The 24,681-nt window shown below is 56.4% G+C and overlaps 3 protein-coding genes across 7 annotated transcripts; 2 read left to right on the top strand and 1 right to left on the bottom strand.

Annotated features, from left to right (window-relative positions):
• Positions 1–54: 54 nt before the first annotated feature.
• On the bottom strand, positions 55–4,737 carry SLC39A7 (solute carrier family 39 member 7). The gene is made up of 8 exons (XM_081094071.1): positions 4,256–4,737; positions 3,561–3,963; positions 3,304–3,472; positions 2,734–2,787; positions 2,453–2,605; positions 2,195–2,335; positions 1,789–1,985; positions 55–940 (listed from the first exon to the last, which is right to left on the bottom strand). Exons 1-8 carry the CDS (start codon positions 4,402–4,404, stop codon positions 668–670), a joined length of 1,539 nt encoding a protein of 512 aa, XP_080950197.1. The 5' UTR covers positions 4,405–4,737; the 3' UTR covers positions 55–667.
• Positions 4,507–11,204, top strand: RXRB (retinoid X receptor beta). 5 transcript variants are annotated; one of them, XM_081094067.1, is made up of 10 exons: positions 4,507–4,930; positions 5,569–5,816; positions 6,309–6,465; positions 6,776–6,955; positions 8,290–8,462; positions 8,834–8,963; positions 9,158–9,290; positions 9,406–9,497; positions 9,828–9,933; positions 10,064–11,204. In XM_081094067.1, exons 1-10 carry the CDS (start codon positions 4,705–4,707, stop codon positions 10,209–10,211), a joined length of 1,593 nt encoding a protein of 530 aa, XP_080950193.1. In that variant the 5' UTR covers positions 4,507–4,704; the 3' UTR covers positions 10,212–11,204. The 5 variants fall into 5 exon arrangements, with proteins under 5 accessions (XP_080950193.1, XP_080950192.1, XP_080950195.1 ...); XM_081094066.1 differs by having other exon boundaries at positions 9,394–9,497; XM_081094069.1 differs by lacking the exons at positions 8,290–8,462; positions 8,834–8,963.
• A 1,079-nt stretch (positions 11,205–12,283) lies between these two features.
• On the top strand, positions 12,284–18,087 carry LOC308521157 (collagen alpha-2(XI) chain-like). Its single transcript, XM_081094008.1, has 5 exons — positions 12,284–12,582; positions 15,160–15,309; positions 15,441–15,651; positions 16,142–16,304; positions 17,660–18,087. The coding sequence occupies exons 1-5, from the start codon at positions 12,501–12,503 to the stop codon at positions 17,924–17,926; spliced, it is 873 nt and encodes a 290-aa protein (XP_080950134.1). The 5' UTR covers positions 12,284–12,500; the 3' UTR covers positions 17,927–18,087.
• The last annotated feature ends 6,594 nt before the right edge of the window (positions 18,088–24,681 follow it).

Raw genomic sequence — 24,681 nt, 5'->3', positions numbered from 1 at the left:
AAGAGGAGTGGGAAGACGAGGGGCCCCCATTTCCCCCCAAAAGACAAAGAATGCATTTGGGGCGGAAGATCCGAGGACTTTATTTCCGGTCACCACCCCACCCCCTCGATTCAAACAGCGATATAAAAAATATTAGAAACAAAAATCAGGCAATGAGATTAGCAACTAAAGGCCCTCCCCTCCAAATCAAGACACACGATTGAAGTTTAGTAGATGTTTATCGCGACGCCTGCTGCTCCCACTCCCAGGGCTCTAGCCCTCCCTGCAGCCCCCACCCACAGGTGGGAGGGAGGGAGGAGGAGGGCCTTGGGGAAATCTGAGTGGCAGCTTGGTTCTCTGAGAACAGGTGGGGCAGGAGACTCCGTAGGCCGCCATCAGTGGTCTCTTCCAGCCTTCTCCATGGCCCCATTGAGTGTCCCACACCCAACAACATGGTCAGCACATGCCCAACACTATGGTCCCTCTGGCCTCTCACACTCATCCCTACAGCTCCTATAAGACTGTCAAATCTTGCTGCTTTCATGCCAAAATCAGTTACTTCCCTAGGAAACAACTCCTTCCTTTGGCAGATGAGTCTGGCCAGGCCCCCAACCTCCACAGACCCCAGACCCAGAGGACTGAGCGGCTAAAGGCTTGGGGCTGGGGTGGGGGCAGTTTATCCCACCTCTCACTCGAGGTGGGCAATCAGCACCATCATGACAACTCCCCCCAGCAGCCCCAGCACCTCCAGAAGTGACTGCAATGGTGAAGCCTCCTTCAACAGCTCAGGCAACACAGACACCGTCGCTACGTAGATAAAGCCACCTGCAGTGAATGGCAGAATCCAGCCAGGGCCTGTACCACCTGCAACTTCACTGCCCACTGCCCCTCCTTCAGTTAGGAGGGCACAGGCTGTGCCTGCCAGCGCCCCTATTGCCGTCAGTAGTTGCAGACACATTGCCTGGTGGGCAGAAAAGAGAGAGAGGCACTCAGCATCACCTAAAGATTATCGGTAGGTTAGACTTGGCTGGTGGGATATAGGTATATATGGGTAGGGTGTATATCTTTGGAAACAAAAGAGTATGATAAAGTCCTAGCTGGTTTGGCTCAGTGGTGCAGTGCTGCACTGCAGACTGAAGGGTTCTGGGTTCCAGTCAAGGGCATGTGCCCAGTAGGGGGAATGCAGGAGGCAGCCAATCAATGACTCTCATCACTGATGTCTCTATCTCTCTCTCTCCCTTCCTCTGAAATAAATAAAAATGTATTTTAAAAAAAAGAGTATGATAAGAAGAGGGGATCTAGAATAAACATTTTCTGAAAAATCTTAGATATCAAAAAGGTCCTTTTCACAGACCTTTTGATTCAGTAATCCAGGGTGGGGAGTGTGGTCTGAAAGACCCCAATAAACCATTCAGATGGTTTATGGACCACAGTTCAATAAATATTAAGCGCCCTGGCTTACGTGGCTCAGTTGGTTGGAGTGCTGTCCTATGCATGGAAAGGTTCTGGGTTCTATTCCTGGTCAGGACACATACCTAAGGTGCAGGTTTGGTCCCGGTTGGGACACGTGCAAAAGGCAACCAATCAGTGTTTCTCTCTCTTTCCCTTTCTCTCTCTAAAAACAAAGAACGTGTGCTCAGGTTAGGGTTTAAAAAAAATACTAAGCTATAGAAAAAAGAAACCGAACTTCCCCTCATCTCTAGACTTACTGTCAGTAACAGTATGACTTGTTTGAAAGTAAGGAGAGGCAGACTTGGGTTTGGGGTGGATGAGCAGGGAGTAGAGGGTAGGAGGCACATCATCACCCACCTGCTTTTTGCTGCAGCCAGACTGGACCAAGATGGCAAAGTCCCCAACTTCGTGGGGCACTTCATGTAGCAGGACAGTCGTTGTGGTCAGGACCCCCAATCCCAAACCCCCTCGAAATGAAGCACCAATGGCCAGACCATCTGTGAAGTTGTGTGCCAGGTCAGCAGCCAGATTGAGGTACCCTGATACTCGGAGATCTTATACAGGAGAAAAGGAAGACAAAACAATTAGATGCTCCATCACCCCATCCCAGTCCTGGTCAGTCATTATCACATATTCCCCCAGAGAGCACTTCACAACCAGCCCCTCCGTGTTTTCCAGACATCTACCATTACCCACTGCACATGTTCCACGTGATTCATGATGATGTCCCTTGCCCAGGCTTATTACCAACCCTGGACCTCACCTGAACCTGCTTTTTCCTCTTCAGAATTCTGAGGTCTCACTGACCCATCTTTGGGCCCTGTGCCCCCTCCTCTCCGCTTCCTCAACCCCTCTGCTTTCTTTTCTTCTTCCTCTGAGTTCTGTTTCTCCTTTGCAGAACGCTCTGAGAGAAGGAAGGAGTTGATAAGAGTGGGGAACTCCCCTCCCACCTAAGGGCCATAAGATGAAGGGATTCTGAGGCAAGCGAGGTGGCTTGGAGTAAAGGTGTTCCTGGGCTTACCCTGTGTTCCATGTCCATGACTTCCGTGTGTGTGACCATGTCCATGAGTGTGTCCGTGTCCTCCTTTCACGTGTCTCACAAATTTCTCCACCACAAGAAAGGCGACAATTCCACTGAGGACCCACAGTCCCACTGACAAAATAGGGCCCTGGCCTGGGGATGGATGCATTGAGACATTAAGGGAGATGTGGGTTCCAGACTCCTCCTCAAGTATAGAAAAATTGGGAGGGATAGACCTTCCCCAGCTCCCCAATCCCTGTCTCCATCTTCCCCTTCCTCACCACTGTGGGAGTGTCCATGTCCCGGCTGCTCCTGAAGGTGGTGAGAATGAGGTTCTGAAAGAAGGGAGAAAAGGGCAGATGAGAAAATACCTGCCCCAAGCGGGGTATATTTGCAGAAATATTGGAAGGCCAGAGATCACAAAGGGGAAAGGACCCTTGCCCAAAGAACAAAATATATTAAGACTAGAGGCCCGGCACACAAAATTCGCACGGGGGGGGGGGGGGGGGGGAGGGGGGGGAGGGGAGAAGGTCTCTCAGCCCAGCCTGCATCCTATCGCAGTCGGTGAGCCCTTGGGGATGTCCAACTGACGGCTTAGGCTGTGGGGAGCAGGCCTAAGCTAGCAGTTGGACATTCACCGCTGCTGCTGCGCTAGCCAGCCGTGAGCCGGGTACCTGACTGAGTGGTGCGCCCCCTATGGGAGCGCAGACCATCAGGGGGCAGCTCCTGCATTGAGTGTCTCCCCTGGTGGCCAGTGCACGTCATAGAGACTGGTCGTTCTGCTGTTCGGTTGATTTGCATATTAGCCTTTTATTATGTAGGATTTGAGGTAGTGACTTGAAGTTACTTACCCAGGGCATGAGGGATGAGGTGCAGGAAAGCATCTCCCAGGAGCCCACCAGAAGCAAAACTGAGCAAGATCTGGAGCAGAGAGCGGTGCCGGGGGGAGTTTGACTCCACAGGGATAAGGAAGAGGACGAAAAATGGAGCTGCAGAGATCAGCACTGTGGCCCCCAGTGCCTGGTGAGGGAGAGTCAGGGGTCAAGTGTGCAGGATTTCCCAACAATCCAGAACCAGTCCCTCTCTCCCCCATCCCCTAGGGACTTACATAGGCCCAGAGAGTGACAGTATCCAGGTCCCGCTTGCTGCCTGGAACCTCCCCATAGCCTCCATGGCTGTGCTCATGGTCATGTCCATGTCCTCTGTGGTAGAGGCTCTCATGGGAGTGGCCATTGCTATGGTCACGATGCAAATCCTCAGGCAAATGTTCGTGGTCGTGACCATGGGTATGCCCATGCCAGATGCTCTCGTGAGTGTGGCCATGGCCGTGGGCGTGGCTGTGTCCATGATGGAAATCCTCATGTGAGTGGCTGTGGCCATGGAAGTCTTCGTGCCGGTCCTCGTGCAGGTCGCCATGACCCCCGTGTCCGGCCACTAGCAGCCCCAGGGCCGCCCAGGTCAGCAGTCCCACGGCCACCCAGAGGGGGGCCCCCAGGCTTCTGGCCATCACGCTGACCAGAGGGACAGAAACAGTGACTGCGCTTGATCACCTCTATACCTGCGCGGGGTCCGCTTACTCCGCTCGCGCCCTCCGCGCCCGTCTACCAGCCGCTCCCCCATTCCATGTTGCCCCCAACCGCGCGCTTCCCAACTCGTTCTTTTCCTTCCGAACCTCCTCCCGACTAGGGCCCGGGACACCGCTCTAAGCTCCGCGCCTCCACTTCACAGACTCTCTGGGCCCTCGTCTCTATGATGAGGTGGGGAATCCTGGAAAGGACGTGGGGAAAAGCGGGGAATGCTCACCAGCTCCGGGATCCGCTCCGCGCCAGGTCTACTCGGACGTGGCAGTCCCGCCTCCAGCTCCCGCGGGAACAGGAAGTCTCGTCTCTCGGTTCCAGTCCCTTTACCAAGATGGCGGCGCCCGGCGGCGGCGGCCCTGCCCCGGCGCGCATGCGCGGGTGAGGAGGTTATTTGAGGGGAGGGTGGGCGAGGCCGGCTCCAGGGCCGGAGACCGCCTCCTCCGTTTTCAACGAGGCGAGGGGGCGGGAACTAGCACGGCGACTTCCCTTCTGTACCAAGATGGCTGCCACATCGGTGCTGTCATTTTGGTGCAGAGCAGCGCGAAGCGCTTAATTCGACCCGGTTCAGACCAGAGTCTTTTTCTCTAGGGCTGCTTCGTGCTCAGCCGGCCCCTCAATCAACCCTTGGGGACCTCGGGTGCCTCTTCGGCATCCGACACTCAGCCCGGAGTCATGTCTTGGGCCGCTCGCCCGCCCTTCCTCCCCCAGCGGCATGCCGCAGGGCAGTGTGGGCCGGTGGGGGTGCGAAAAGAAATGCATTGTGGGGTCGCGTCCCGGTGGCGGCGGCGACGGCCCTGGCTGGATCCTGCGGCGGCGGCGGCGGCGGCCGGAGAACAGCAAACCCCGGAGCCGGAGCCGGGGGAGACTGGACGGGACGGGATGGGCGACAGCGGGCGGGGTGAGTGTCCAGCGAGCGGACCTGCGAACCGGGGACCGCGCGCTCTGCACCCCTCCCCCTCCCTGGGTGCTCTTCCCCCGGCGCTCCCGCCCCCTTGTTTGTAAACACGCGTCCCCTCCCTCCCCAGGGCCTCAGCGCCCTCCCTCCGGGGCGGGGCGGGGAGGGGGCAGCTTCCGCCCTCCGGCCCCTGCGGTCCGAGGCCCCGCACACCGCCCTCCCCGGCAGGGGCCAGGCGTCCTCGTTTGAGGATCCTGACTTGGGAGGGCGGGTCCTGCGTCCCGGGAGGGGTCTCTCCCGCTCAGGCCACGAGCTGGGAGTGGAGGGCTTAGCCCACGTGTTGCCCCACCCACCGGAGACCGGCTGGGGCGCCTGGCCTTGGGTGACCGAATACATTGCTTGGAGTTTTCCTCGCCTGAATCACCCTTCTCTCCTTTGTGAATCCCCTCCTGTCGCCACAGTTAGGAGTTGAGCTGTTGTGTGATAACCGGGTGTCTCTGGGCTTGGGAACGGGGTAGGTGTGTGGGGGGCAGGGAGCAGTGGGGGACTTGCAAGTCTTCAGTTGAGTGATCGAAGACTCATTTTCTCTTTTTGTCTCTCCTGTCTGTGTGTCTTTGTGCCTCTGTGTACCCCTCCCTCAGACTCCCGAAGCCCAGACAGTTCCTCCCCAAATCCTCTTTCCCAGGGGGCCCCTCCCCATTCTCCTCCTGGGCCACCTCTACCCCCTTCAGCAGCCCCTTCCCTTGGAGGCTCTGGGGCCCCACCCCCACCCCCGATGCCACCCCCTCCCCTGGGCTCCCCCTTCCCTGTCATCAGCTCTTCCATGGGCTCCCCTGGCCTGCCCCCTCCAGCTCCCCCAGGATTCTCCGGGCCTGTCAGCAGTCCCCAGGTGAGAGGTTGTGACCCACATTCTGCCTCTCCACTTGCATTTCCTTGTTTTCCTTGTGACCCTAGAAGATCCTTGTGTGAACTTCCCCATGACCCACTGACCTCCAGACCTCTGATTCTGGCAGGCCTCTTGTCCCTGTGAGACCCCCTGAGGTGACTGATCTTGCAGTGCATGTGTCCACCCCAACCCCAAAAGGAACCCCAATATTCCTGATGTCCCTTTCACCCGTCAGTGACTTTCTGCCCTTTTGGTCCCACCTGCCCTTCTGAGATAATACCTTTCAGGGCCACTGTGTTGCACTATCTCAAGGGACGCTGTGTGCCAGTCTCTGGGTTGTGCTCCAGGCTGGCCCTCCCCGCAGACCGCAGTGTAACAGTGCTCTCCGGGATGTGCAATGCAGGGCCCTGCCAGGTGTTAGGGCATGATTTCCATTGCCTCTGATTCTCTTTCCCAGTGAGTCTCCCCATGACCTCCCTATTTCCCCTATCCCAGATTAACTCAACAGTGTCGCTCCCTGGGGGTGGGTCTGGCACCCCTGAAGATGTGAAGCCACCAGTCTTAGGGGTCCGGGGCCTGCACTGTCCACCCCCTCCAGGTGGCCCTGGGGCTGGCAAACGGCTATGTGCAATCTGCGGGGACCGAAGCTCAGGTATGGGGTTCAGAGGACCAGCAGACAGGAAGAGAGAGAGAGATATTATGTCTGCCACTGACCATCCCCTGTGGGATTCCCAGGGCCTCATGGGGTTTCTTTGGAGCAAGTAGCTGGGGGAGGCCCAGTGAGAGCTAAAGAACCTGAAGCTCAGACGGGATGGGGGGTGGTAGAGGGAAGGGTGGACTGGACCACCTCACGTCCTCGTTTCCCAGCTCTGTGTGTGGCAGACACAGAGCAGACTTGGCAAGAGACTTAATGGTGAGCGGTCTGCGTGCAGCCTTGCTATTGCCGTCCCCTCCCCCTGTAGGCAAACACTATGGCGTTTACAGCTGCGAGGGCTGCAAAGGCTTCTTCAAGCGCACCATTCGCAAGGACCTGACCTACTCGTGCCGGGACAACAAGGACTGCACAGTGGACAAGCGCCAGCGGAACCGCTGTCAGTACTGCCGCTATCAGAAGTGCTTGGCCACTGGCATGAAGAGGGAAGGTAAGGGCCTGCCCACCCAGGCTTCCCAGTCTACCCTCTGGGAGAGGAGGGAGGAGGGAGGGGGAAGAGGGAAGGTTTAGGGAAGATGGGACTGTTTTCTCTCTCCTCCAGAGGGCGATATTTGATCTCTCTCTCCCTCATCAGCTCTTCTCCCCGAAACCCTCATCTGATCCCTTGAGTTTCCTTCCTAATGGTTCTGCCTCTGGCCTGTCCCTGTGACCCCTGCCTAGTCTGGTGTGAGGGCAGGCTCACTCTCCTTACCCGTGACGGGCTCTCTGTGTCCCTCTCTAACCTGAATAGCCCTTCCTCTCTTTGACCCAGCGCTCCCTCTCTGGTCTCCTCCGAACTCTGGGATTCCACTCTCTTAAGCTACAGAGTTTACTGAAGACCTCAGGGCACCTTCCCTTTTTCAATCTTACCTTCTTCAGTCTGACTCTGGAATTCCGAGAGACACCCTGTAGAGAGTATCTTGATCAAATCTCATTTTCGAGAAGAGCCTGAGGCCTGTCTTCTCCAAGGCCATGCAGTAAGTGAGTGGTAGAGCTGTGACCAGAACGCACGTCTCTGAAGACCGAAGCCGGTGCTCCTCATACTGCCTCTGTTTGAGTTAGAAGAGCACAGAATTTGCAGGCAGGCACTCTTGGATTCAGTTGTATGACTTACCATGTACTGTGTGAACTTGGGCATGCTGTTTAACTTCTCTAGGCCAAAATTCTTCATCTTTAAAAATGGAGACAAGAGCCCTGGCCAGTGTTTCTCGGTGGTTAGAACATTGGCCTGCACTCCGAAGGGTCCACTGGTTCCATTCCCGGTCAAGGGCATGTACCTGTGTTGCAGGTTGGATCCCCACCCTAGATGGGGCGGGGCACCTGTGATCTAAGGAGTTAGGGAGGCAACTGATCAGTGTTTCTCCCTTCTCTCCCTCCCCCTCTCTCCCTCCCTCTCTCAAAATCAATGGAAAAAATACCCTTGGGTGAAGATTAACAAAACAAAAAAAAAAAAAAAAGGAAAAAGAGAAAAGGGAAAAAAATGGAGACAAAAACTCACAGGGTTGTTATAATAGAGTGAATGTTAAAATGTGCTTGGCCCTCATTTAAATGTTAGCCTTCTCCCTAATTCCTTTATCCTCTCCTTCCCTTCTCCTTCTTGGCTTCTGTGCCCTTTTACAATCCCTGCTTCCAGGCTGTCCCTAGTCTGTTATTTGTAATGACTTCCCCAGTTCCTATAAATATCTTCTAAGGGCCATCAGATGCTGATAAGGCCCTACGGACATTTCAGAACCTCCTCATGGCAGGCTGCTGACTTTCCACTTTTTGTCCTCCCTCCCCCACCAGCGGTACAGGAGGAGCGTCAACGGGGGAAGGACAAGGACGGGGATGGGGAGGGGGCTGGGGGAGCCCCCGAGGAGATGCCTGTGGACAGGATCCTGGAGGCAGAGCTTGCTGTGGAGCAGAAGAGTGACCAGGGCGTTGAGGGTCCCGGGGGAACCGGGGGTAGCGGCAGCAGCGTGAGTGATGGGGTCAATCCATTCTCCCTGATGGGGGTTGGGGAAGTGGGAGCCTAGGTCCGTCCTGCCTCCACCTCCCCTCCGTTCCCCTCACAACCCTCCTAACACTGTCTGGGACTGGAAGTGCTGCCGAACAAGGTCTCTTAAATATCTGAGGTGGGTGTGATAGTGTCCTCTGTCCCACCCCCAGAACAACCCACTGGTTGGCAGAACCACAGCAAGTCCCAAAAGCCTGACTTACAGGGGTCAGTTCAGATGGGGCTTGAAGAGGTATACCACGTTGTAGGAGGGGGTATCAAAGTCTCTTCTTACAAGGGGGCTCCCAGTGTACTTCTAAACCTCCCATAACTCTTACCCCACACCCCCTGCAGCCAAACGACCCTGTGACTAACATCTGTCAGGCAGCTGACAAACAGCTATTCACGCTTGTTGAGTGGGCGAAGAGGATCCCACACTTTTCCTCCTTGCCTCTGGATGACCAGGTCATATTGCTACGGGCAGGTCAGTGACCTTGGATCCCTTTGACCTCTTGACATTTGACCCCTTTTGACATGACCTTTAGTGACCCCAGTGCACACTTGCATACTCAGGGAGCCAAGCTCATTGACCTCGCCACCTTTCCTTCTCTTCCCCTGGTGTGCTTTGAATCCCATGGCCTGATCTCTGGCTCTTGGCCCTTGTTGCTCTCCGCCCAGGCTGGAATGAGCTGCTCATTGCCTCCTTCTCCCATCGATCCATTGATGTCCGAGATGGCATCCTCCTCGCCACAGGTCTTCACGTGCACCGCAACTCAGCCCATTCTGCAGGCGTGGGAGCCATCTTTGATCGGTCAGTGGCCCTCCGCTGGGCTGGCCTATAGGTGGAGGGGGTGGGGCTATAGGCTGGTCCGTGTCCAAGGCTGGCTGAGCTGTGACCTTTGAGTGACCTGCAGGTCCCTCTCCAGGGTGCTGACAGAGCTAGTGTCCAAAATGCGTGACATGAGGATGGACAAGACAGAGCTTGGCTGCCTGAGGGCAATCATTCTGTTCAATCCAGGTAAGAGGAGGTCATCCCATCTCTCAAGACCAAAGCAACCTTGGAGCCTCCTCTTCTCCGGAGACTCCTAAGTTACCCAGCTATCCCCTCAGTAAGACCCTCTGCCCGGAAATCTCCCAGATAGCTAAGAACATCCCATACCCATGATGCATTCCCCTTCTGACCCCCTCCCACAAACCCAGTGTGCCCTGCTCCCTGACCAGGCATCTGGAGAAGGGCAAGTAGATGGGGCCCGGAAGGGGACAGCTATTCACGTGGGCCACATCTCCCCGTTTGTGCTGATGTGACTGGCCTGCCTCCTCCTCCCTCCTCTCTTCCCTGCTGTTCCAGACGCCAAGGGCCTCTCCAACCCCAGTGAGGTGGAGGTCCTGCGGGAGAAAGTGTACGCATCACTGGAGACCTATTGCAAACAGAAGTACCCTGAGCAGCAGGGACGGTGAGGAGGAGTTGTGGGGGCGAGGGATTGTGGGGACTGAGGATCCCATGGGGTGGAGGTGGGGGGGCCACGGGTGTGTTCAGGGCCCATGCGATTGCAGCTCTCACTCCCTTTCTCTCGCCCCCCTCAGGTTTGCCAAGCTGCTGCTACGTCTTCCTGCTCTCAGATCCATTGGCCTTAAGTGTCTAGAGCACCTGTTTTTCTTCAAGCTCATTGGCGACACCCCCATCGACACCTTCCTCATGGAGATGCTCGAGGCGCCCCACCAGCTGGCCTGAGCCCAGACACAGACGTGGTGCTTCCTGCACTTGAGGAGTGCACACCTGAGGGGGACGCAAGCCTTGGGGCAGGGTGGGAGGGCCGTGTGCCTGGAGTCTTGGTGGGGTGAGGACTAGGGAGCAGGACTGAGACCTCCAGGGGATCCATCAACCCTCCAAGGGGTTTGCTTGATACCCCAAGTCAGAGGGGACCCCAGGCCCTATGAGAGCTGGACCTCTTCCTTCAGTGGCCTCGAGCCTCTGAGTTGGTCTGGGTCTGCCATGACTTGGGGTGAGTTCCCGCCCCGCCTGGAATGATCTTCCCCAGCAGAAAGCACTGGCCTTCTCCCAGGGCCTGGCTCCCTCTCATCTTGCCTCACGTAGCTCCCTGTCTGGAGAGTGGATATGGGAACTCTCCCAGAGATGGATATTGGGGGGCAGGCCCCCCAAAGTGATGGACATGGGAGTAGGGCTCTGACAGGCCTTCCTCTAGCCAAGCCTGGCGGGTCGGGGCCACTCTGTCCCTGCCTCCTGTCCGGAGTCACCTCTCGCACGCCACCTCCTGCAGTCAGACTGAGAAATGAGGTGGTGGTGAAGGGGTGGGTAGAGATGTAGGAACCCATCTGCTATTTTTAATTTCCTCTGAGGATAGAGATTTACAGTTAGACTCAAAGAAGTACTGTACTTCCCCAGGCTGACTGAGATGCCAGTGGTGGAGGTGGACTGTGGGAAAGGCAGGGCCCCAAGGCGGTGGCCCTGAGGCTCTTGAAGCCCTGGCCTTCTCACCCCTCGCCCGCCTCTCCCTGCCTGACTGACGGGACGGTCCTGGGCTGCGATGGCCGGGCTTCCCCAGCCCTGGGCCAGGCCTGCGTGAGGGGAGGTGGCGGCCGTAGAGATAGGGTGACGGCCGGTAGAGATGGGGTGCCGGGGCTGCATGACTTTTGCCCTGCATTTCTTCTCTCTGGGGTTTCTTTCCCTCTTTCACTCACGTATAAAATCGCTTTCAAATTAAAATCGCTGTTTTCTGGACTGAGGTGACTGTTGGCGTGGACAGCGCTGCATCTCGCTGGGTGTGGGGGATCCGGTCGGTTGGGACCTCCAGACACGCTCCCTTGACACTAACGGTGCTGAGGTTCCCTGGGGCCGGAGAGGCGGCGCAAGGGGGGGGACACAAGGCGCCCTTTGTCGGGGAGGGGGGAAGAGGGTGTGCCAGGCGGGGGGCGGAGCGGCCGAGGAGGAAGGGGGGCGGCGGTTCTCAAAGGCGCCTTGTTCGCCTGCGCCCTCCCAGCGCCAGCGGGCGGCGGCGCCTCGCCTCGCTCCCGTCTCACCGCTGCCGCGGGCTCCGGGCAGACCCGGCGCCGTGCCCGTCCGAGGGCCTCGCCGGGCGCCGCGGCCCGTGGCCTCCGGGAGGCGGCCTCCTGTCCCCGAGTGACCCTGTTTCCCAGGCTTCCCGCTCGGCAGACTGTGCCCTCGCCCTCCACGGGGTCCCTTTCCACCTGGGCTCCGGGCCTCCCCCCCCCCCCCCCCCGCTTCATCTCCTGGGACCTGGTTAGCCCGTTTGTGCAGTCTGCCCCCCGGGGCTCCCAACACCACCCCCCCCCCATGTGGCCGTGGAGCTGCAGGTCGCCAGCCGCTATCTATAGCCGCGTCTATAAATACCAGCCCCCGCCGCTCTGTAATTACGGGGCGCGCCCGGGAGTAATTACGGAGACCCGATGGGGGGGCGACCCCCAGGCCCGCCTCTCTCCTCCCACTGTCCCCTAAACCCCACCCAGGGCGCTGCTGAAGGAGGGTTCTGGGCCCCCAGGCAGAGGGAACCGGAGTGGGGGGCTGTGACGACGTCGGGGTGCTAGAAAAGGAGGGGGCTGGGGAGAAGATATTGGGGTCCCCGAGAAGCATCGTAGGGTAGAGCCACCGAGTCCTTGCGAGGAGCTGGGTCTGCGAGGAAGCGCTCCGTCCCGCCCCCGCCCCAGGTGGAGTCGAGGGTGGGGTTTGTGCCGGGCGCTGGGGGCGGGGGCCGGGCCGGGGGCCGGGCCGGGGGCGGGGGCGGAGTGGGGGCTCTGGGCCGCCGGGGTGGCCGGGGACACACAGGAGCGGCGGCCGCCGAGGAGGGAGCAGCGCCGGAGCCCCGACGGCGCCTCGCTGCATGGAGCCGGGCCGCTGAGCGCTGTCGCCCCCCGACAGCCTCTGACCTCCCGGGACCTCGGGACCCCGTGCCCGGGCTCGCCGTCGGCTCGCTCCCTGTCAGCCTCGGGACGTCCCGTGCCTCCGGCGCCCCTGGGTCCCTGGAGCCCGGCGTTCCGCCCGGCCATGGAGCGGTGCAGCCGCTGCCGCCGCCTCCTGCTGCTCGTGCCGCTGGTGCTGGGGCTGAGCGGGGCCCCCGCCGGGGCAGGTAAGCGGAGCCCCGACGCCCGGGTCCCTGGAGTCAGGCTGGAGCTGAGTGCCCCGGGACAGCGAGTGCGGGGGGGGGGGGGGCAGCTTTTGAGTCCCGCAGGGGGCTTTGGGGACCAAAGGTCCAGGGCGGAGGGCAGGACACCTGGATCCCTTGGAGCCAGCGCGGGGTCCTTTTCACTGAGGTGACGGGAGGGCAGCGAAGGCTGAAGGCCGTGAGTGGGGCTGGGTGTTGGGTCCTGGGAGAGCAAAGCGACCGGCCCGTGTGGTCCAGCCGGTGGGGAGAGGGAGATGCCGGTGGGCGCTGAGGGGTGCATGCCTGTCTTCTGGGCTTTCTCTCTGTATCTTGGGGCTGCGGGGCGCATCTGTGTGGGTCAGAGCAGAGCCGGTAAGTAGAGAACGAAGGGGGGCCTGGGCTGCTTTTTCCATTGGCCTCTCGGACAGGATCCCCTTCCCCCTCCCTGTGCCCTCGATGCTGCCACGCGGCTGGCTCTGGGGAGCACTGGGGCTGGCTGCCAACAGGACGGCCGCTGGACGGAGGGGGATCAGGTGTCTGAGGTGGGAGCCAACTCTTTGCATTCCTGCCCCGCCCCTCCCCCTCTGGCCAGCCGGGCTCTCCTGGGACCCTGGTGTCCACAACCCCAATCTTTTCCTTCTTTTTCCCAGGATCCGGAACTCCTGGCTCCTAGGAAAGGGGATTTGATGGGGGTGGGGGGTGGGGGGTGGGAGGGGAGGGCAGGGAAGGGGACTGAGAGCACCGGGTGCTAGGCAGGCTGGAGCCAGCCGCCCCCCACTCCTGAAAACACTGGAGACTGATTTGCATATAACTTGACTATTCATTTCCTCGGCTTTGGAAAGAAAGTGGTCGGAATGACAGCAGAAAGGATTTAGATTAGATTACAGAAGGAAGAACTTCCCAGCTGTGAGCAGTGTGAGCTCAGGGACAAGGAGTGAGGGTGCAGGGTCTCTAAGAGTCTTTCTTGGGGGAAAGGGACCCTGGGGCATGGAGGTGGGGAGATGCTGAGATGACGCTCTTATTTGGGAGATGAGTTGTAGAGATGGGACTCCGCAAGGCGGAATTCAGAGTCAGGAAGGGGGCACTTGGCCCAGAGGTGGAGGGCGGGGGTGATGGGGCTGCAGGGGGAGCCTGTGGGTAGGTTGAGGCCTGAGATATGGGGCACGTGTGTGCCTGAGGTGCGGAGACAGGTGGGCAGCCTGTGGGAGTCATCTCTAGGATGGAACTGCACTTTCCAGGGGGTTGGTGGGCGCGGGGCCTCTGAGGTCTCCTTGGCCTGGGGTCTCTGTGAGTCTCTGTGTCTCTGTCTCACTCACCCGCTGTCTCTCAAAGCAGCCCTTGTGTGTTGGTGTTTGTGGAGCTGCCACACGCAGGGGCCAGGCTAGGTTGGGGGGGAGGTGGGGGGGGGGGGCCAAAGCCGTGGTTTCCCGGCTCCTGGACTCAAAGGGCCTTTTCTCTGCCTGCCGGCACCACCTCACCCACCCCACCCAGCTCCCTCTCCAGACCGCTCTGCCCTGCCCTGCCTCATGCTTCTATGAAAGTTTTGCAGGAACTTTCTTTGGGGCTTTTCCAATCTGGAGCTGATGGTGTGAGGAGTGTGAATGGCAGGAGCAAGGAATGGAGAGGTGACCTTTGTCTCCGGAGTGTGAGCCGAGGAAGCCCAGTGCTAGGGGACAGGGCTGGTGGCCCGGGTCTTGGGTGCTGAGGGGTGGGGGTGGGGGGGAGGGTCAGAGTTCCAGGTGTGGGGAGCCTGCCTGGTTTTGGGCAAGGGCTCTGATGGGATCCACAGATGTGTGGCTCAGGGCCCTGGACTGGCTCTGGGTCCGCGTGGCAGCTGCAGGCTCCCCTCCACCCCCACCCCCCCAGCCCATCTCTCACGCTAGGGACACTGGCCCTGGGTGGCTCTTCCTGGCGTCTCCTGCCTCCGTGTGGGCAGAACGACCCACCTCCCCGTCAGGGCAGCGGCAGCAGCTTGAAGCCCGCTCCCCGCGGAGTGCCTCTCTGCTCCCTCCCGGAGCCCTGCGCCTCCCGTGCCCAGGATGATCGATTGCCCAGATGTTGTTTGTGCTGGAGACATGGGCCAGAGGCCAGAGACCCAGAGACCCAGAGATACAGAGAGGGAGTGAGAGAGGGAGAACGACCAGGGAAGGAAAAGGTGGACAGAGTGTGAGGGTTATGGAGGAAGACAGAAAAGACAGGGAGACAGAAGACCAGCAGATACAGAGGCAAAGCCTGGAAGAGACATAGTGAGAGAAGGAAGAGGCGGTTGCGGTGGAGAGTTGAGAGAGAGATTAAGAGAGAATAGAGAGGGATTCTCAGGCAGAGACTGGGAGAGAGTGAGCCCCACAGGCTGCTGGGAGGGAGGCGGCAGGAGTGAGCATGAACACAGGGTCTCCGCTGTGCTCCTGTGGCGGTTCTGCCCACCGAGGAGCAGGTAAGGGAAAGGTGGCCTTTGCTCTCAGGGGGTGCGAGCCCAGGAGTAGAGTTCTGCACCACAAATGTCCCCTCTGCAGGCCCTCCTGAGGGTGTGTCCCTTCCCCTGACCCTCATGGACTCTCCCAGGTGCACCCCCTGTGGATGTGCTCCGGGCACTGAGGTTCCCCTCCCTCCCTGATGGTGTCCGGAGGGCAAGAGGCATGTGTCCAGCTGATGTGGCCTACCGAGTGTCCCGACCTGCTCAGCTCAGCGCACCCACCCGCCAGCTCTTCCCAGGTACGGGCGACAGGGAGAGCTGGGCTAGGTCACGGGTCACGGGTGGGGCCTGAGAGCAGAAACCTGAAGGGAATGGGTTTATGCTCTTTTCGCCTTTCACTCCACCTGTCTGTGTCTCTCTTGGGTCCTAGGAGGTTTTCCCAAAGATTTCTCTCTGTTGACTGTGGTCCGGACCCGCCCTGGTCTCCAAGCTCCCCTCCTGACTCTCTATAGTGCCCAGGGCATCCGACAGCTGGGCCTGGAGCTTGGCCGACCTGTCCGCTTCCTGTATGAGGACCAGACTGGCCGGCCTCGACCTCCAGCTCAGCCAGTCTTCAGAGGCCTCAACCTAGCAGATGGCAAGTAAGTTAGCTTGTTCCTCTGCTCTGCCTGGCCTGCGCTTTCAGGAACTCCCCTGTGGCCACTGCCCCAGAACCCCTACTCCCTAAACTAGAAAATCCTGCCCAGCCTTTGGCCACACCTCACCTACCCACTGCCCAAACTTCAGTCACTTGTAGCTCAGAGTTTGGGCTTTAGAGTTTAAATCCTTGTGTGTAGCACTAGCCTGTACCTTGGACAAGTTACTTAACTTTTTGAGCCTCCATTCTGTGTTTGTAAAGGAGGGATAATACAATCAAGAGAATCAAATGAGAAATGTATTTCTTGGTGCTGGGTGCATTGTAAGCACTCAATAAATAATGGCTACTGTGATTACTACTACTACTACTACTACTATTATTATTATTATTATTATTATTAATATTATTAGCCGTAACCCTTCCATCAACTGCTCCCCAGCTCTGTTGACTTCCCCTTTTCAGTCAGTCACTTAAGCCTCTCCCACCATGACCAGGTGGCACCGTGTGGGTGTGGCTGTGAAGGGCCAATCTGTCACCCTCATTGTTGACTGCAAGAAGCGAGTCACCCGGCCGCTCCCCCGAAGTGCTCGTCCAGTGCTGGACACCCATGGAGTGATCATCTTTGGTGCCCGTATCCTGGATGAAGAAGTTTTTGAGGTAACCAGGGCAGCCAGAGGGCAGCGTGACTTCGGGTCCCATATCTTGTGCCCATTGTCCTCCTGGCCCCAGCATGCCATCTTCCTATGCCCTAGCTCGTCATTTTTCCTCTCTTGAGTTTATATTCTCATTTCCTATCCTCAGGGCTAATCTTCTCTATAGGAGAACTAGTGTCCACTTATATTGCCGGAATGTCCACAGCCACTTATTTTGTCACTCAGTCTTCATCACTCTGCCCATCCATCCATTCAACCAATCTCTCTTTCCATTCATCCATTCACCCACTCACCCATCTGTCCAGTTACCCAGTCACCCACCTACTCAAGCATCCAGGTTTGTATCCTTCCGTGTGCCCATCCTTCCCCTGCTCAGCCACTCGCTCCTTCAAACCACTTATCTATCAATCTATCCTTTCATCCATCTATCCTCTTTAACCCACCCGCCCATCTACTCACTCATCCACCCACCCATAAGGATGCATGCAACCATTGATCCACCATTTACACAACCCTCTCCTCACCTTCACACCCTCCATCCAACCATTCATTTATCCACATAGTTACTTCTATACATCTACCCACCAATCTGATTCTATCTATTCACCAACTTCATTCATTCATTCATTTCACCATCCATCAACCTTCCCATTCAGTCATGCATTTGAATCCCCATTTACTCACCTACCCGCCCACCCAGCCAGTCAGTTAACATTTTCTGAAGACCTGCTTACCCAATGCTAAGGGGAAAACAGAAGAAGAATATAAGGTCTCTGTCATTCCAAGGCGCTCCCCCGTTCTCCTCTGGAGATGAGACAGTATCTCCAAACGACAATACAAGGCAGGTTGTGTTAAGCACCACATATGAGCACAAATAAAGGCCATTGGAATCCCCCTCCCTCATTCTAGAGGTCCTGAGAATTCCCATCATTACTGCCAGTGGAAGGTCAAAGCAGCTAAGGCTGGGCAACTGTCTCCAGAAGCCCCTGTGAAAAGGCTCAGGCAAAACCACCAGGGCAGGCGGATAGGCAGAGTACTGAATGCAGAGTTGGACGGAATTCTAGTTCTGACTCTACCACTGTGAGTGACCTTGGGCCAGCCTTTGCCTCTGAGCCTTTCTGAATGGAATGTATATGAAAAGTGGGCATAAAGGTCCTGTGCTACTGACTTTCCCAGTGGTTGTGAAGGTCCCATGGGAACTGGAAAGGGCTGTGCCCATGGAGGGCTGGTAATGACCTTCCATTATATAGTTTTACCTAGGATTGGCCGCCTGCCTTTTGTCCCAGACTATACCCTTTGTCTCTCTCTGAAGCCCTTTCTGTCTCCTTCCATTGGTGTTCCTTCCTCGTATCTCTACAGGGTGATGTCCAAGAGCTTGTCATTGTTCCGGGGGTCCAAGCTGCCTACGGATCCTGTGAACAGAAGGAGCTGGAGTGTGAGGGGGATTGGAGGGAGAGACCTCAGAAACAGCAGTCTCACAGAGCCCAGAGGTCTCCAAAGCAGCAACCAGCAAGACTTCATCGGCCCCAAAACCAGGAACCCCAGAGACAGGTGAGGGAGTTGGGTGGACCCCAAACTGCAGCACCCCCCAGGGAGGGAAGATTCCCAGATATCTCCCCAGGGTGATTCCCCAATGTCCAGAGCTCCCCATTTTTTTGGGCTCCTTTTATCCCCTCCCTCATGCCCATCCCCAACCATACCTCCCTATTCCCATCACTGACCCCCAGTCCTCATTCATCAACCTTTTTATTTTCACTTAAAAATAAAAAGAGTCGTTATGAAGAGTTTGTGGCTGGGAGCTGTGTCCCCTCCTTGTGTCTCCGCTGCCAGTCTTCCTGGACTATGTCCTTGGGTTCCCCATCCCTTCCTTGAATTAAGAGATTGGGAGAGAGGGTGTGGGTGAGACTTGAGGACAGAGGATGGGAGAGCAGATTAGGGGAGAGACCAAAACAGGGAGAAAGAAGTTGTAATGGTAAGGCCTAGGAGGAGAAATGGGGGAGGAGTAGTAGAGGGAATCCTAAAAGAGTGGTGAGTCTGTGGAAGGTGGGGTGGGGCCATCTCTGGCCCCTGCACATGGAGGGGTAGGATAAGGGGCTGCGTGGGAGAAGGACAAGAAGACTCTGGGTTGGGTGGAGCTCTGAAGGTTCGGGTAACAGATATGATCTGGGGTCTGTAGTCTAAAGTTGAAGAATCAATCTCTTAATTATGTCTGCTTCTGTCTCACATGCGGGACCCATCCCTCCTTCCTGCCTCTCCCCATCTCTCTCCTGTACCCCAACCTCTCTTTGTTTTCCAATTCCTCTCCTACCTCATTTCCCAATCCCATACCATCTCACCTCCCTCACCCCCCCCCCCCCACCTATCCCACTGCCCCTTCCCTAACCCCAGCCCACTGAGTCTCTCCACTATGACTACGAGCCCCTCTATTACGATGAGATGACTGCGGGGACAACCCCTGACTACCAGGTAAACTTGAGGGACCCCTTCCTTTCTCCTGTTCCGCCCACCACATCTATGACACCCAGTTCAAGGAGAGAAGCCGTGTAGTTAGATTATGGGAGTTTCCTCACTGTCGCCTCCCATGTCTCTGCTGCAGCGGCCTCGGAGCCCCAGCCAAAGGGCTCCCTCTTCCCCCAGGGGGCGTCGCACCCCACCCCGAAAGCCTGCCCCACCTGCCAAGAGGTCCGCAGCCCCCTCATCAGGCTGGAGATCCTCTCGAATTGGAGGTTCTGGGCCAGCGCGGGGCCAGCCTTCCCCCTCCCGGCGCCCAGCCCGACGGGCAGCTCCCCCCACTGCCCGGGGCCCCCCCAGGACCAGAGGCAGCAGTTACCGGCAGGTAGAGCCGGGGCATCCAGATCTCTGCCCCCAAATCTTTAGGACCTGGGAGAATCATTCTCCCTCAGCTGTCCTCCCTCCAAAGGGGCTGCAAGATCTGCGATTTCCCCCACCCCCCACACAGACACTGCCCTCCGCCAGGGACGCGGTGCTGCTTTGCCTTCCTTCTTGCTAACCGCTCTTCTTCCTCCCACCCCATCCCCACGGTCCTCTTCCCCCCTCCCCTTGGGATTAGTACCCCACCCCCGGAGAAGAGGAAGGAATCCTGGAGTCCAGCCCCCTGCCACCCCCTGAGGAGGTAACTCCATCCCCCCCACCAAGCGGGGGGCAGTGGGTGGCTGTGACCCACCCCTCAGGCCCCCTGTCACCTGGATGAGTCAGCTCCCCTCTGGCCGGAGGGCTCTTTGTCATATCCACTTGTGGCCTTCTGTCTCCTGGTCCTCCCAGACCAGTGGGTCTGCTCTCTCTCGGTACAGCCGTTTTCCTTTAGTGTCCTTGTCTCCTGTCATATTCCTGGATTCTGGAGTAGCCTCCTCTCCATGTTGGTGTCAGATGTCTTACTTCCTGTGTCATGTTCTGTTCCTAGGAGCCGCTTTCTGTCCAGTGCTATCATTTCTTCTCTTCTACCTTTCTTTCCATCCATTTCTTTGGTCATTTCCTGGACTCTGTTGTCTATCATTATGTCCATGGACTGTCCACTCTGTGTCCAGCCCTCCGGCCACCCTTCTTGTTGTGCACCACGTCTTCTACCAAGCCCATATTCTGGACATCTCTCCCGATTTCGGGTCTTGGATGGCCATCACCTATCTACACAACTGCTTCCCTTGCTCTTCTTGGGAGAGAAACTCCAGTCCCAATTACCCTCAGCATCCTTTGGGCTAGGAGTTGTCACACCTGGGGTCCAGGGAAAAACTCCTCTCAGCCCTAATGCCCCCGTCTACCCCTCTCCCTCCCCATCCCCATCCCCGGGAAGGAGCAGACAGATCTCCAGGTCCCCTCCACAGCTGACAGGTTCCTGACAGAGGAATATGGGGAGGGTGGCACAGACCCCCCAGCAGGGCCCTACGATTACACCTATGGCTATGGGGACGATTACCGTGAGGAGACGGAACTTGGCCCTGCCCTCTCTGCGGAGACAGCCCACTCAGGAGCCGTAAGTGCAAGGGGCTCCTCTTCTCTTGACCTCCAGTGGGAGCTACAGAATTGCTTCTTGTTGTTTTTGATCCTTGTCTGTTGGCTCTGAACTGCTTCCCACTGGTGGTTTGCCATTTTCTGTCCACATAAGATGTATATGTTGCTTGAACATACTCCTTCCTTCCTTCCCTTGTGATATATCTTACCCTGTGACTCCTTATGAATCCTTCTGCCCAGGGCAATGGGATTTAAAATATATATTATGGCCACTTCTTGTCTTTTTGGCCACTTCCTGTCTTTTTGGTCACTTCCTGTCTCAATCAAGCTGGATTTCATAAAGCTTTTGGTCAATAAGCCCCTACCTTGTGTCCATTTTGAGTCTGTCTCCATCCTTTCTTCTTGATCAAAACAATTTTTTTATCCATGTTGCTGCCAAATGATCTGATTTCCTATGTCTCACTTTCTAACCCGTCTGTCCCTTCCTCTCTTCTCTAGCCATGCCATCTGTCTTGGTGACTGTGCCATTGGACAGAAAGGGACTTATTATTTGTGTTTCGACTCTAGTTGTCATGCTTTCCGTGACAGTTTCCTTTGACAATGAGCTACTTCCAGTGTGTCTCAGGTCATCCAAATCATAAAGTGTCCATTGTGGGCCTAGATATTTGTCATGATCACGTCCTGTGTGTACTCACTTTGATGCTTGTGTTTTCTGGAAGAATTCTCTTGCATTGTCATCAGCTCCTATCCAGGAATCACTTTCTGTCTGTTTTCTGAATTTCTTCCACTGGTCATGGTAGCCAGGGTGCTGTTGAAGGTCCACTTCCTGAAGTCTCTTTTCTTGGCTGCTTCCTGTCTATCCAACCACTTCCTGTTTGTTCAGTCCACTTTCTAGCCATTTTGGCCATGTTTAATTTTTCTTGGCCCTGGCATCATTCTTGCTTCCAAGTGTTTGTCCCTTCATTCTGTCTCCCTTAATTGTCCCCATGGCTTCAACCACTCCCTCTTAGATGGGATATTTCCTGTCCACTCCACTTCACCTTTTGCCTGTCTTGCAGTTAGAGCTGCCTTCTCTTCCCTGCCGCATCGTCCCATACCTCCTTTCTCTAACATTGCCACCCTTTACCCTCTGCTGTCTTTCTTTTATGCTGCTTTCTGGAAATTTGAGGTTGATCTGTAATATGGGAGAGTTTGGAAATTGATCATTACTGTTCGGTCAGGATGGAGGTGGGGGCATTCTGATGGTGTTTGTTGGGAGAGTTGCGGGTGGTGGTGGTGAATGTCCTCTGTTCTCCCTGTCCTTGTCTTGGTTCTGGCCCTAGAGTTGGGGCGGGGGGATCTGAATAGAAGTGTGGAAGAGAGGCAACTGCTATGCTTGGAGTACAAATGAGCACCAGAGTGAGAGTATAGTGTCCTTGCTGAGAGAGGAACTGTGGGGACCTGAGGGGGACCTGCTCTGAGGCTTGAGTAACTTGGCCCAAGAGCTGTATTTTTTGTTGTTAATCCTCACCTGAGGATATTTTTCCACTGATTTTTAGGGAGAGTGGAAGAGAGAGGGAAAGACAAAGAGAAGCATCGATGTGAGAGAAACACATCGATTGGTTGCCTCCTGCATGCGCCTGACCAGGGCCCGGGCTGGGGAGGAGCCTGCAACCGAGGTATATGCTCTTGACCAGAATCGAGCCTGGTTCCCTTTGGTCCACAGGCTGACGCTCTATCCACCGAACCAAGCCAGCTAGGACAAGAGCTGTATTTTTTTAAAAAACCTATTATGGGGTGGAAGTTTCAGATATCAGTGGGGATTGCCCTCCAAATCTACTTAGAGTATGTATGTTTTACCTCCAAGGAGTTCTTAGCTTATGAACTCCTTGAAATTCTAGGGAAAATTCTGTGCATAAGGGCATACATTTTTTCTGAAGACTGTAGATTACATCAGATTCTCATATGGATCCATACTCTCCCCTCAGACTCCAATAAAAATCTATCCATAATCTTGGAGAGCTTCTTATCTGGTGGATTGGAGTAAGGGTGAGGAAGTTGATGGTTTCCTAAAGTTCTCAGGATGCCTGGGGTCAGAGAAAGTTTGGGGGATAGGGTGGGGTCCTCCAGAAGAGGCTTTGGGAAGGTTGGGGGGTTCAGATACCCAGGAAACATGTGGGGACCTTCCTGAAAGAAGTTCTCATCTCAGGGAGGTGAGGAGGTTGCCTTGCTGAGGTGGGGCTGAGAATCGGGGGGTGGGGAGCCCTGAGGTCTCCTTGGCAGGCCTGGAGGTCTGTGAAGAGAGTCTTGGGGGAGGGGTGGGGTGGGAGGTAGGTCAAGGAGGCCTCCAGAAGACCTGAGAGTAAAGGTGAGAGTTGGGATGGAAGGAGTCCCCGTGTCCTGGCTGCTCACAGGCCCCACTGGGGGTTACATGTGTGTCTCCCTCAGGCTGCCCATGGACCCCGGGGGCTGAAGGGAGAGAAGGGGGAGCCTGCAGTTCTGGAACCTGTAAGTCACTCTGGTCATTGAGCTGAGGGCAGTGGGAAGAAGGGAAGAAGGCAGGCGCGCTAGTCCTGTAGCCTCTGACTTTTAACGTTTGACTCTGCAGGGTATGCTAGTGGAGGGGCCGCCTGGCCCAGAAGGCCCTGCGGTGAGTCTGTACACTCTCATCCGTGTCTTCCCCATGTGTGCCCAGGCCTCCTTCTCAGAACCCCAGAGCATTCTTCCATCCGAGCTCCCTCTTCTGTAGAGACCACCCCTCAGCTACATACCCCTTTTCTCTCTGAATGCCCACGCCTGACCCCTTCCTCTTTTGTTCCTCAGGGATTGACTGGTCCCCCTGGCATCCAGGGCAACCCAGGCCCAGTTGGAGACCCTGGCGAGAGGGTAAGGGAGTGCCTTCTGTATGGGGGGGGGCACTGCAGAGGAGCCACTAGTTCCTAATGGGGCCACATGCTTAGTAATTTCTCATTAGCTGGCTGATCAATGAACAAGGGACTGGTGTGCTCCCCAGCACTTGCAAAGTAGGGCAGACTGGTTGGGGAGGAGGACAGTAGTCTGGTGTCTTACCCTGATTTTTCTCCAGGGGGTTGGGATGGGGCTCAGGAAAGATCTAGGGAAGTCTGCATTTGTCCTGTTGAGGGGGGTTCCCAAAGGACTCTAGGCCTAATATTTCCCTATCTGTCACCTCTCCTCCTCCTTCTCTCCCCACTCCAGGGCCCTCCTGGCCGAGCAGGGCTCCCTGGATCAGATGGGGCCCCTGGCCCTCCCGGCACATCCCTCATGCTCCCAGTGAGTGTCTTCTGGGCTTTGGAATGGGCTGCTGGGGAGGGCAGGGGAATTGTGTTGTGTCACCAAGAACCAGAAGGCCAGGAAAGCTGAGGAGTCTCTAAAAACCATCAATGCAAAGAGATGGATCTCTTGGTGGAGGTGACGAGGGCCTCATTAGATGACCTAGAGCCAAACATGATCTAGAATCAACTTGGATCTTCTAGAATGGAGCAGAAAATTCTATATTTCAGTGGGTCTAGAACCCAAAGGAGAGTCTTTGGAGGAAGAGTCTAGACATCGGGGGAGGAGGATAGAAGTTGAGTTTCTGAAAACCTCTAAGGCAGTGGTTCTCAACCTTCCTAATGCCGCGACCCTTTAATACAGTTCCTCATGTTGTGGTGACCCCCAACCATAAAATTCTTTTCGTTGCTACTTCATAACTGTAATTTTGCTACTGTTATGAATCGTCATGTAAACATCTGATATGCAGGGTGTATTTTCATTGTTACAAATTGAACATAATTAAAGCATAGTGATTAATCACAAAAACATTATGTAATTATATATGTGTTTTCCGATGATCTTAGGCGACCCCTGTTGAAAGGGTCGTTCGACCCCCAAAGGGGTCACGACCCACAGGTTGAGAACCACTGCTCTAAATGATTATCTGAAAACCTCCACTGAAAGATGCTGGAAGAGGGCATGGGGCGTGTGTGTGTGTGTATGTGTGTGTGTGTGTGTGTGTGTGTGTCTGGGCCTGGGAGATGGGGCAGAAATGCTGGAGGACACCTCTGGCTGGGAAGGTCCCAGGGATTTCCTGGAAGAGAACCTGGACCTTCTCTCCTTGCCAACCAGTTCCGGTTTGGCAGTGGTGGGGGAGACAAGGGCCCTGTGGTGGCTGCCCAGGAGGCTCAGGCCCAGGCGATTCTGCAGCAGGCTCGGGTGAGTAGGGCTGGAGAGCATCTTGGTGGAGGGAGGGGTGGGGTGGGAAAGGGAAGACTCTAGCAGGGGTTGGAAGGGTAGGCTGGAGGGATACAGGGAAGGGAAGGTCTGGGTTGGTTTGAGGCTGAGAGGGAGGTCGGGGGGCACATAAGGCAGTGATACAAGGATCAGGAGTGGAAGGGGGAATGAGGAGGGTGCTCTGGGGATGGGAGTTTTCCAGCTGC

The sequence above is a fragment of the Myotis nattereri genome (genome assembly GCF_964212035.1).
Source record: "Myotis nattereri genome assembly, chromosome: 6".
NCBI classification, from domain to species: Eukaryota; Metazoa; Chordata; class Mammalia; order Chiroptera; family Vespertilionidae; genus Myotis; species Myotis nattereri.
The sequence above is the reverse complement of the archived record's forward strand: the minus strand, read 5'-3'. Positions and strand labels throughout refer to the sequence as shown.

What these genes read in the sequence shown, in the direction of transcription:
- SLC39A7 (XM_081094071.1), bottom strand. Translation starts at nt 4,404, where the DNA reads ATGCGCGCCGGGGCAGGGCCGCCGCCGCCGGGCGCCGCCATCTTGGTA. An exon ending in ACATGGACACTCCCACAGTG is followed by an intron (nt 2,606 to 2,733) that starts GTGAGGAAGGGG and finishes ATCCATCCCCAG; the next exon opens with GCCAGGGCCCTATTTTGTCA. An exon ending in CTGGCTGCAGCAAAAAGCAG is followed by an intron (nt 941 to 1,788) that starts GTGGGTGATGAT and finishes TCTGCCCACCAG; the next exon opens with GCAATGTGTCTGCAACTACT.
- RXRB (XM_081094066.1), top strand. Translation starts at nt 4,705, where the DNA reads ATGTCTTGGGCCGCTCGCCCGCCCTTCCTCCCCCAGCGGCATGCCGCA. An exon ending in GGCCTGTCAGCAGTCCCCAG is followed by an intron (nt 5,817 to 6,308) that starts GTGAGAGGTTGT and finishes CCCCTATCCCAG; the next exon opens with ATTAACTCAACAGTGTCGCT. An exon ending in CACTGGCATGAAGAGGGAAG is followed by an intron (nt 6,956 to 8,289) that starts GTAAGGGCCTGC and finishes CTCCCCCACCAG; the next exon opens with CGGTACAGGAGGAGCGTCAA.
- LOC308521157 (XM_081094008.1), top strand. Translation starts at nt 12,501, where the DNA reads ATGGAGCGGTGCAGCCGCTGCCGCCGCCTCCTGCTGCTCGTGCCGCTG. An exon ending in CGGGGCCCCCGCCGGGGCAG is followed by an intron (nt 12,583 to 15,159) that starts GTAAGCGGAGCC and finishes GGACTCTCCCAG; the next exon opens with GTGCACCCCCTGTGGATGTG. An exon ending in TGGATGAAGAAGTTTTTGAG is followed by an intron (nt 16,305 to 17,659) that starts GTAACCAGGGCA and finishes GTATCTCTACAG; the next exon opens with GGTGATGTCCAAGAGCTTGT.